The sequence below is a fragment of the Trachymyrmex cornetzi genome, unplaced genomic scaffold (genome assembly GCF_001594075.2).
Source record: "Trachymyrmex cornetzi isolate Tcor2-1 unplaced genomic scaffold, Tcor1.1 scaffold11, whole genome shotgun sequence".
NCBI classification, from domain to species: Eukaryota; Metazoa; Arthropoda; class Insecta; order Hymenoptera; family Formicidae; genus Trachymyrmex; species Trachymyrmex cornetzi.
Window position 1 is genome coordinate 311817 of NW_017295653.1, and position 11351 is coordinate 323167.

Below are 11351 nucleotides of genomic sequence, written 5' to 3' on the forward strand. Positions count from 1 at the left end.
TTAACATTTATATAATAAGTTTCCCTTTCTATTTTTTTATTACAAAGTATAGAGTAATGTGTCAATGTTGATTGTCATACATATATATAGATATATATGTACAAATATATGCAAGGAAATGTTATAGAAAGTATTCATATTCATTTTATTTTGATCTTTTATCTTCTTTTTTATAATATTCCTTGTTGACTTCCTGTGAAAAAAAAGATATTGGATGTCTTCCTTTTACAATTGTTTGTGTCAGAGTTTTCAATCTTAAGTTCACCTCAATCAAATTCCGTTTAATTTAATCTGCGATGAACTCGACCGGCAGAATTGTTTAGGATAAAATTTCTACAGTTCTTAATCTTTTTTCGATACATAATTCTATTACTCTCTCTCTTTAATAGATTAATTTTTTTAAATAGTGCTGATTAAGTTAATTGGAGTTTGGTCAAAACCCTAATATCCATTTTTACTAAAATGTAAAATAACTTTAATCTTGGTTCAATTTACTCTATCTTTTTTTAATTTTTTAATTCAAAAAAGATAAAAAGTTAAACCGAGAATGAAATTAATTTACGTTAAATTAATCTAAATTTTTTAAATCTTGGAGAAATGGACATAAATTAGGAATTACATAATTATAAATTTTGCTTCAATTTTGTCCGAGATGATCAGAGAAAAATTTGAACCAAGTCATTGTATCAATAATATTACATTAATTTTTAATTATTTTTGTGCCCGTTCTTTTTCCAAAAAAAATTTGAATTGTGTACATTGATGTAATAAGTTAGTGTTATTGAAACAAATTTGTTTTACTCCAACTTATTGCTCAGTGTATATTACTTGCAAACTTTCTTAAAAAAAATCAGGCCTAGGCAATTATATTTTATGGACATAGCACGGAATAGAATCAAAGGATTGTGGACGTTACCCGGCGGAAATATCCGGTTACATAGTCATGGTACACATTTTATACACGGAGGCGCCAGTAGATGGGTCCATTTAAAACGTGGACACGTCGGTCAGGCTACCTTCTGATTCTGAAGTTCATTTACGCCTGTTTACGCTTGTTTACACGACGATTGTAATGCACTTTTTTTGTCGTCAATCTGACTACGGCGTGTAAAGGAAGCGGATGACATGTGTCGCCGAGGTATGAAGATTCACGATGCATCGGGGCATTTCCGGGAGTTTTGACGAGCGGGCATGGGGACAGGAAACAAGAGGCGTGTCAACTGACAGAAATTACATATATGATTTGTCATCAAGTTCGCACAACGACAACGACAGGTTACCGCGTTCCTTGAGGCGTGCCGCGTGTCGATTTAGAGTAAGGTTTAATCAACTACATCGAGATCTCATCATGACGCCGCGACTGGTGCGGGAGAAGCATGTCAAATATTTCCTAAGGTTACTACAGATCATGCCTAGCAACCTGACGGATTTCGACTCTACCAGACCGATGATAGCGTACTTTGCATTCTCCGGTTTGGATCTACTGAACTCGCTGGATGAGATCGGCGAGCAGGCCAAGTCTGAGGCGATTGACTGGATTTATGGACTCCAGGTTGAAGGAGCCGGCCCGCGTTCCGGCTTTCAGTCGTCCACAATGATACCGAAGGATGTACCCGAGTATCAGTATGGTCATTTAGCGATGACTTACACTAGCTTGGTAACCCTCTTGATTCTTGACGACGATCTCAGTAGAGTTGATAGACTATCCATCATCGAGGGGGTCCGAGCCTGTCAGAATCCCGATGGATCTTTCACCGCCATGGTTACGGGATGTGAGAGCGACATGAGATTCCTCTATTGTGCCTCTTGTGTTTCTGCAATTTTAGATGATTGGTCAGGTGTGGATATTCCAAGGGCTATTGACTATATTTTACGAAGCATTGTAAGCGTTCATTTAAATTATTATTATTATTGTTACTTATTTTTTATCTATTATATTATCTATTATTTATTAATATTCATTAGTAGGCATTATCTTTACCTTCCTTTTGCTAGTTGCTACATAATAGATGGTTTACATTATTATGATAATTACAGTCGTATGATGGCGGTATTGGGCAAGGACCAGGTCTCGAATCTCATGGAGGCTCTACGTTCTGTGCCGTAGCAAGTTTGTTTCTGATGAGAGAACATATTAACATATTGGAAGTATTGACACGGGATCGTTTAGCTCGGTTAAAGCGTTGGTGCCTTATGAGACAGGATGGTGGATTTAATGGAAGGCCTGGAAAACCGTCCGACACGTGTTACAGTTTCTGGGTTGGTGCTACGCTCGAGCTGCTGGAGTTCCTCAATTTTTCAGACGCTGAACAAAACAAAACGTTTATCCTTAATACTCAAGACACTGTCGTTGGAGGATTGGCCAAATTTGACAATATTCGGTCGGATCCTTTACATACGTATTTAGGTAAATGTGAGATAATTTACGTCGCAATCTTGTTTCGTAGTATAATTTACACGTCTTTATAATAATAACGCAAGTATATGACTTCTTCAACAGGTTTGTGTGGCTTAAGTCTTTTAAGACAGCCTGGTTTGTGTTCAATAAACCCCGAACTTAATATTTCTCAACGAGCTTACGAGCATCTACAACGGATTCATAAAAAGTGGCGGAATGAATGACTTCGGTGCATAAACATTCGAGGGACTAGTAATCATATCAGAAACGCACAGTACTTATTATGTCAGATCGGACATTCAATCACATTCGATCGTAACTCTCGTTCGCATTTCATCGCATTCTCTGTGCTAAAATTCGCATTCTAAAGATGTCAATTAATACTGCAACAATAATCACCACATGGACAGGATATTTCATTTTGTATATTATTTGGGGCTGTTTGTTGAATGCTTGTTATAAGTATATATATGTAAAGTATATGTATTAAAACATAGATATATATAGTTACATATTGATAGAAAAGGAATATTAATAAAAACGATTTAGCTTACTCTTTGTAATTTGTGTTTTTTTATTCCGGATATTTAGATATTATTCATAATCCTATTAATATTCATTCAACTCAGAGAAATGATGACATATTATACTATCTCTATTTTCTAATTGCTTATCATAAATTGATATAATTAACATATTCTTTGTATAAAATTAGTTGCATTCGAAAATTAAAATTTAGTAAATATTTAAAACAAATATGAACATTTGAATAGCATTTTTATTTCATAAAAATAGTCAAATTGTGTGAAACATATTTGGTATACGAGAAATATAATACACACAATCTTTAAATATTCTTTTCGCAATTATAATTTTATTAATTTTTTAAATTGTTTTTATTAGTCATATATTATTATTGTTATGTAAGAAATTAATGTTAAATTTTTAAATAAAACTACACAATAGTAACATTAATAACTAATTAAATTATTAAGTGATATACAGTTATAACGCGCGATTATTTAAATACGAAATACGCGCTTCGCATATGCTCCGATTTACATACAACTTCACGCGTAATAAAGAGTGTCAAAAGGGTGCAGGAGGCAAGAAAAATGAAGTATTGCGAATACAAGTAACATGTGTATGTAGGCAAATGACACTTTATAAAGACGTCAATTTACTAGCTGTAAAAGAAAGTGGGCTCTTCCGAGAGAGCTTTTGATTTCGACAAACGCCATTTTCGTCGCTCATATTCGTGACGTCGGAATTTCATTTCGCGGAAGTGCAATAGGTGCAACCCGCGTTAGCGCCGCCCTTCGCTCCTCCGCCAATCGCGCGGCCCGGTGCTATGGCAACCGGGTTCGCGACTAGATTCGCGCGTATCACCATCGCAGACGTTGCTCGGCCGTGCAGCGCAACGGATCGGAGTGATTGGACCGATTAGACGGATGTTCATCGTTGTCGAGCGCTGTCGCGACTGACGCAGTACTCCCGCGCCTCGCGAACCGTGCTGGTTGTGCGTGATCTTTTTTCTCGTTTTTGTATCGCGCGTTGCCGCGCAAATCGGTGAAAGACGGAAGCACCTCCGATCCCGAGGACGACGCCGGAGCCCGACGGCGACCGCGGCGGCTCTCGCCCGTGGAGAAATTTCATCCCGTTCGCGAGTCGGGTCGCGCTCCCGCGGCCCACAGCATCGGCAGAGGTTAGTATGTGCGCGACAAATTCAAATTGACCGGATCGTCGCGCGCCGTTGCGTGCGAAATCGCGCGAGCGGACTGGGCTCGTCTTTTCCCAGCCCAGTCTTTCTCGGCCGCGATCGGCCGACTCGCAATCGCGCGGAATAATAGCGCGTATTATCTTTTATTAAATGCGAAGCGTTGGCGCAGCATTATTGAAATTGAAATTAAATTGGAATTCATCCGCGCGCGCAATTCCGCGTTGCCGAGAATTTCCGCGTTCGATGAGCGAATATGCGATAGTCTTATTTTTATAAGAAGAAAAAAATTGCAGCGTATGAATTTAAATGAGAGAGAGCTGGTTCTTTTTTTATTTCCGTTTCCACTAATGTAGATTAACTTTAATCCTGGTTTAACTTAGTTTCTATTTTTTTTCTAATTTTAAGATTTAGAAAAGGATAAGGAGTAAATTAAACCGAGATTAAAGTTAATCTACATTGGTAGAAACAGGCATTAGCTGAACTTCTTGCATCTGTTACTCTTTCTCTTTTTTATTCCAACATAAGACATGAAAAAATAATAAAGAGAAGAGCTGTACCGTGCAAGAAGCTCAACTGAAAAGAACAGATCTATAATTTATATGAACTCCGTCGTATTTTGCAACTTCGCAAAATACGACTCCGAAATTAATTCCTTTTGCTACGAAGAAATTACTCAGAGAAAAATGTTTGATATTTGTAATTATATAATTGTACTGTATAAAATAATTACGGCCAAAAATAAAAGCTCTATTTTTAGTTATTACTGGTAATAACGATAATCTTATATGTATGTTCTTCAAACGTGAAAAAATTGTACTGCAATTTATGATAATTTCAAATATTAATACAATAAAATATCACAATAGAAATGGTAAATAATATAAACATTTTTATTTAGTATAAGTGCAATCGCAATTATAGTGAATATAACTATTTATGCGGTAATAATAACTAAAAAATATGTTGAGAAGAAACTAAAGATTTTTAAGCAGTGTGTACGATAATATTTAATAGCACAACTGATATATTTTCATGATTAAAATAACTATAAATATTATAGTTGTTCCAAAAATGGCTATTTAAATTATAGTTAAAAATAAACGAATTAGAATTTTTTATAGTTAAATCTATTAAATTCTAATTACTACCTAAATTCTTTTGAGTGGAATCTCAAAAATCTTAAAAAAAAGTGAAAATTAAGTCAATTTTGAAGAAGAAGGGCTCAATTTTCAGTCTTTAAAAGTGAGATTTTACTCTTCAGAGTGAAATTTACTCTAAAAGATTTAGAGAATAAGATAATTATTTATTCTGATTGATCATCACTTTTCTGATGATTCGTATATTTTCAGCTAGACGTTTTTGTCAGTGTACTGCGATGATTAGAGTGACTCACTTGTCTCGAATCGCGCCGCCACTTCCGAGTTGATTCGTCAACGCGAATTTCTCGGATACGCTCAATGCACTCGGTGGGATGTACGTCGTCTATTCATAAATATAACACGCGAGAAATTGCTTGGGAAAAGTCTCGGGAGATAGATACAGAGTTGAGATAAAAGGCTATAAAAGGAGATAAAAAAAGTTCGTCCGGCAGAGGAAAGACTGTTACGGGGCTCGATATATTATTCTACTGGAATTTTTAGCTTTATCATCGAGATCAATGTACGTCCCTTTTCTCTGTACTTCGGTATATCACTTCTATTAAAGTTTCCCCATTCACTGCGTCGAATTTCATCTGTGCGGATTATCTCTTTGATGCGTAGGAAAACGACTCGAGTCCGAGCTCTTTTGAGGTGAATTATGAAGAAACGCGCTGAGAACGGCTGCTGAAATATTCCCATCGTTATTTCGCCACATGAAAGACGCGTCGACTGATTTTTGTCCTTTCGCTTGTTAGTGTTTGGTAATAACGCACACATGAAATATCGATAACATACATAAAGTAAATATCAATAATGTCACATTTTAGCATTCTGGATTGGATGGAAAATATTTTGGCCTTTTTTCTGTCTCTAAAAGTAAAACATGTTGACGTTACCTTTTATACCAAGTATCAGGAATTTATCGCATCGGTTTCCAGACCCTCGTGGTTTTCGACGTTTCGACAGCTTGTCGTATAATCGAAGACATTAAAGGCGTTCGTTTTCCTTGGCGGTTTTTTTCCCGTATTGCTATTTCGTCAGTGACTTTAAATCTCATTTATACTTCGAATGGTTAACTTCGGTAATTTAATTTCAGTATAAATATATATCACGTATAAATTTATTTTACTGTGTATCTTATATAAATTTGAAATGGAATTACTAGATAATATCACAATATATAATACGTAAAATTATTATTAATATCAAATTTTTATCTATAGACAAATTTTCCTAATTTTATAAGTTTTAAATAATGATGTTAATTACCATAATAATTTTATGTAATGACTATTAAATAAATATTTGTCACATTTTTGACGATTTTATAATAATTGTTAAATTTACTATCGAATATATTCGACAGTAAACTTAACAATTATTATAAAACTGTAAAAAAAAAATATTTACTTAATATTCATTTTATATTCATTACATAAAATCATTGCAATTATTAACATTGGCATTTAAAAATTATAAAATTAGGAAAATTCGTTAATTTGGAATAAAATTAAACCTCTAAGACGAATTTTCTTAATTTTATAAATTTTATAATTTTTAAAATTTTCAATGTTAATGATCGTAATGATTTTTTATAATAATTTGTACTTAAATATTTGTCATATTTTTTACGATTTTATAATAATTGTTAAGTTTACCGTCGGACGATCATTACGTCGCTCTATTTACTTAACGATTTTAATTACTTCGCTCGACCTTAATATCCAAGAGTGCATTATCATATTAAATAGAACATCAGCAAATTTTTTATTTGCACCACATTATACGCGATGTTCCTTATTACCTGTCTATTTTTGGAGTTAAAAAATATGGAAAAGTTTTGTAAGGGTACGAATATAAATGTCCACGATTAATAGTTTCGTGAATTATTGCTGGGAGATATGATACTATAAATTATCAGTGGAACGATAATGTATGATAGAGTGATAAATATCGGAATCAAGATTAGCCATGTGTGGAGTCCGCTTACAGAGAGAAAAATTAAAAGTCACGTTGAGTAGAAATGCATCCCGATGCAATTATCAGATCAAAGCATTATTGGAAAATAATTCGATTGTAAATCATTAGGGAATACGGGTGGATACACATAAACTGTATGTTAACAGCCATTTTCTACATTGAGGAATTCAATACAGGAGGACTTTCGATATCATTGAATATGCAGGTATCGATTGATTTTCAAAGACTATAAATCAGCCAATATTGAATTACAAATTATGTTAGCGAACGAGCATAAACGTTGAACCTATGTTACACTGCATTGAAGATTGAGGATTGCGAATTGGGGATTAGAATTCATTCAATCAGAACAAAACAGATTAAAATAGAAATTATCTCATTGGTTAAATTCTAATCTCCAAATATAAGTAAAATGCCTATATCAATCGCAGTTATTGGTGCGTAAATAATATATTAAAGCGATAAGATATAATTCGCAAACAATCGGAATGTACTTACCAAGTTAACTGCAAACGTTTCAACTCTGGATTTTGAATACGTAGTTTGTACTTGGCTTCCGCTGAACAGGATTCAAATCCAAAGTTAAAACGTTTACAGTTAACTTCACTATATTCACAATAAATATATTCCAATTGTTTGTGAGTTATCTTATCGTGAGTTATCTTATAAATATATTGACCCGTATTCAGAACGCGCTTTTACAATGTTAGCACGTATTTAGAATATAGTTCACGTTACGTATCCTGTATAGAATTTCAGCATAAAAGCGCGTATTTATTGATAAAAGCATGTTCTGAATACAAGCCATTATTTACGCACCAACAACCACAGTGCGGTTCATATAGGCATTTTTCTTACATTTGATTTATTCTTGAAATTATAAAACTATTTTTATTTTTTTTTTTACTCTAATTTCCAATTCGCAATCCTTAATTTCCAATGCGTGTAATGTAACACAGGCTTTAATTGGTGATAATTTTATCTATATTTTAAAACTAATTTAAAATTAGAACCAAAGGGAACTTTAAAGAGAATTCTGATCTAAAACGGTATCTGGAATGAGATTTTAAACTTTAAAGCGTAAAACTTAAGCTTAAGCCGTAAGAAATTGGCTAATCACAGTCGAATGTGAGAATAATCGACTACGATTGATCAATTTCTTGTGGCTTAAAACTTAAGACTTAAAACTTAAGTTCAGGGCTGGACATGTATTTGAAATATTTTTATTTGAAAAACAGTATTGGTAAGACAATTATATTGTTTGTATTTTGTGTTTGTTCGTGAAATATATATGAAAATAGGAGTACGTGAAAATATTTTGTATTTTGTATTTCATGGGACAATATAAAAGTATTTTGTATTTGGTATTTCAGTATTAATAATAAAATATTAAAGGTATTTTGTATTTCATATTTCATATACTAACATTAACAATCAACCTTATTATTTGAATTATAAAATACAAAAAGCTTTCAATCTTTCTTTAATTTTTTTAAAGATTTTAAATACAAAATATAAATACCTAATACTTTTATGTGATCCACTGAAATAAAAAATACAAAATACGCTAGTATATTGCAAATAGTATATTTTAAATAAAATTATTTCAAATACATGCCCAGCCCTGCTTAAGTTTAGCACCTTAAAATCTTATTGTAGACGCTACTTTAAAGATGCATCGCTCGAACTTTCTTTGGCGGGCAACTTCTCTTCTCGGACTCCGCGATTACCACAAATTCATCTAGTGCCATTACTGTGAAGACGTAATGATCGAACAAAAGATTAGATCGTAGAAAGCCGGCGACGGACAATTCGGACTGCGGAAGAGAAACGGATGCGTTTCGCAATGGCGTGACGGTAAGAAGCCACCTTAATTGCGCCATTTGTTCGTCGCGATTTAACATTGTGCCATTTAGAGCGCATGGTTTGCTTCGACGGCTAAAACTAACGCCTTTCGTCTAGCAGTAACACTTCTGATATCGATTGAATTAACCGGAGTTAGCTTAAACATTTGTTTGTCGTTTTCCGCAGTTAGAACCGGAAAGAAAAGAGTCGACTAATTGAAATATAATTAATTGGCAGTGTTAAAACTGTATATTAGACTCTGTCGAGGGTGTGGTTTACACACATTCTTTTTGTCTCTCTCTACCTTGGTATAAAGTACTATATTAGAATCTTGATAATAATAAAAAAAAGAAAGCACGCTTAGTTGACTATAGTTAGCACTGACCGAGGTCGAGGAAATCGATCTTTAGGCCTCGCTGCAGTCGCGTTGCTTGGTTTTGTTCCTTTTTTTTCTGTGTTTTATGTTATAGGCAAAGTTACGTAAATCGTCAAGTCGTAAAACGTTTTACTTAAGTACTGCAGTCTAGTTTTTTGAATTGCGCTCCAGTTTTATATCGCAATTATATAACGCGTTTAAAACGGCCAGAACTAACAATGCTTTTGTTTACTTGAATAAGAAAGACTCCGGTCTCGTATTTTGTTAAAAAAAAATTGCTCTTATTTTCTGAGTGAACTATTTTATTTTTATAATTAATCCCAATCTTAATTTTAATAATAATACAAAAAAAAATAAACAATATTAATGATATCGTTGAAAATCTCTCTAACTCTGATATTCGATATTTTTTTTTTCAGATACTATCAACATATAAAATCGTGTGCGCTAATATAATATAATTATTTATATTTAGAGATAAACGCCTGAAAAAAAGCTCCGGTGGCCTCACGAACAGAATCGATGGTCGTTACAGCGTAAAATCTGTTCATGGTGCATGAATTTCATTCGTGCGGACACATGCACGCGTTATTAGCAAAATATTGAGACCGTGGAATGCGCGAAATGTTTTATTTATTTTAATTTACGAAACACAAAACGTAAAATGATACATATTGCGTATCCTTTGGAATTCGTTTAATGAATTGTTGCTGGCATTGTTGCAGAACTTGTGTTAGGACCTCTTTCACCAACTCCGATTATTAACGCTAATCGATGATTGATTCAATCATCACGATAGCCAACGTGAGAACTAAACACAGTTTGTTTTAGAAGAGGAAGAGAGAGAAGTCTCTGATACAATAAACTGCTGCTGGCACTTCTGCGAGTTCATCGTCAATTAATTTAATCAGAAGTTGGTGAAAGAGGCCCTTAGAATTCGATCTATTACGTGTACTTTAAAGCAGCACTGATAATACATAATAATATACGTACTTATTAATTAAGCTATTCTGAAAGTGAAAGACTTGCAATTTTTAGATATACAGACTTAAAGTATTTTAATTCAGCGAATTATATATTCTTTGAGAACAATTTTTTGCTACGCCATTATTGATTCCAATTAAATATTCAATATCGAACATCTTACTAATTAAATTAAAATTCTGAGAACACGAAGAGTCCGCTTTACGTAATTTAAGTATACAACGAAATTATCATTTCTCGCATTCTCGTATTTAATACGCGAAAGAGAGAATCTAATTAAATTTATTTCTATTCGTAACTCGAGAATTATCTGAATATTCTCGTTCGGTCTTGGAGTTAGTAAAAAAGTAAGTTTGTCACTAATGAGGATTTCCTCGAAATATAAAATACGTTCTACGACGTGCACTGTTAAATATTAAAGGAGCAGTGGTACATCCAATCTCTTGAGTTAAACAACATTTTTTAATTTCTCTGCGTATTGAAATGTAAATCAATCCATCTCTGTGGTTAGTTTCAAAGCAAATAATAACGTGTACACTTAGTAAGTAATAAACTTGTAAGTCAAATACAGTTTCTTAAGTTAAATTGTTCAATTTCATTCTGTTTTAATTAAATTAACGACATGTTAAGCCTGTCTTTTACCGAGGAACTCTCTGAACCGGTGCAATAAGTTGAATTAAGTGAACCAAATACACTGTTAGATTTATAATTATGTCAAATTATACAAGGTGTTTGATAATTAATAAAAAATCTTTTGCATAGGGGTAAAATGGACTAAACTGAGAAGAAAAGTCCTCTACAATTTTGCAATTTTTGCAATTGTTAACAAGATATTAGTTGCTAAAAATTGCCGAAAATTGGTTTTCAATAATTTTTTACTCAAAAACTATCAACTTTACAGAAAAACTG

The 11351-nt window shown here is 33.3% G+C and overlaps 2 protein-coding genes across 2 annotated transcripts in view; both read left to right on the forward strand.

Moving 5' to 3' along the window:
* The first annotated feature begins 813 nt into the window (after nucleotides 1–813).
* Nucleotides 814–2858, forward strand: betaggt-I (geranylgeranyl transferase type-1 subunit beta). The gene is made up of 3 exons (XM_018510449.1): nucleotides 814–1882; nucleotides 2038–2407; nucleotides 2501–2858. The coding sequence occupies exons 1-3, from the start codon at nucleotides 1154–1156 to the stop codon at nucleotides 2620–2622; spliced, it is 1221 nt and encodes a 406-aa protein (XP_018365951.1). The 5' UTR covers nucleotides 814–1153; the 3' UTR covers nucleotides 2623–2858.
* Nucleotides 2859–3975: 1117 nt separating this feature from the next.
* Nucleotides 3976–11351, forward strand: part of sigmar (Tumor necrosis factor alpha-induced protein 8-like protein sigmar) — a 28446-nt gene continuing 21070 nt past the window's right edge. The window contains exon 1 of the mRNA XM_018509119.1: nucleotides 3976–4103. The gene's annotated coding sequence lies outside the window, so the exon portion shown is untranslated. The remainder of the gene's footprint in view (nucleotides 4104–11351) is intronic.

What these genes read in the sequence shown, in the direction of transcription:
- betaggt-I (XM_018510449.1), top strand. Translation starts at nt 1,154, where the DNA reads ATGCATCGGGGCATTTCCGGGAGTTTTGACGAGCGGGCATGGGGACAG. An exon ending in ACTATATTTTACGAAGCATT is followed by an intron (nt 1,883 to 2,037) that starts GTAAGCGTTCAT and finishes TGATAATTACAG; the next exon opens with TCGTATGATGGCGGTATTGG. An exon ending in TCCTTTACATACGTATTTAG is followed by an intron (nt 2,408 to 2,500) that starts GTAAATGTGAGA and finishes CTTCTTCAACAG; the next exon opens with GTTTGTGTGGCTTAAGTCTT.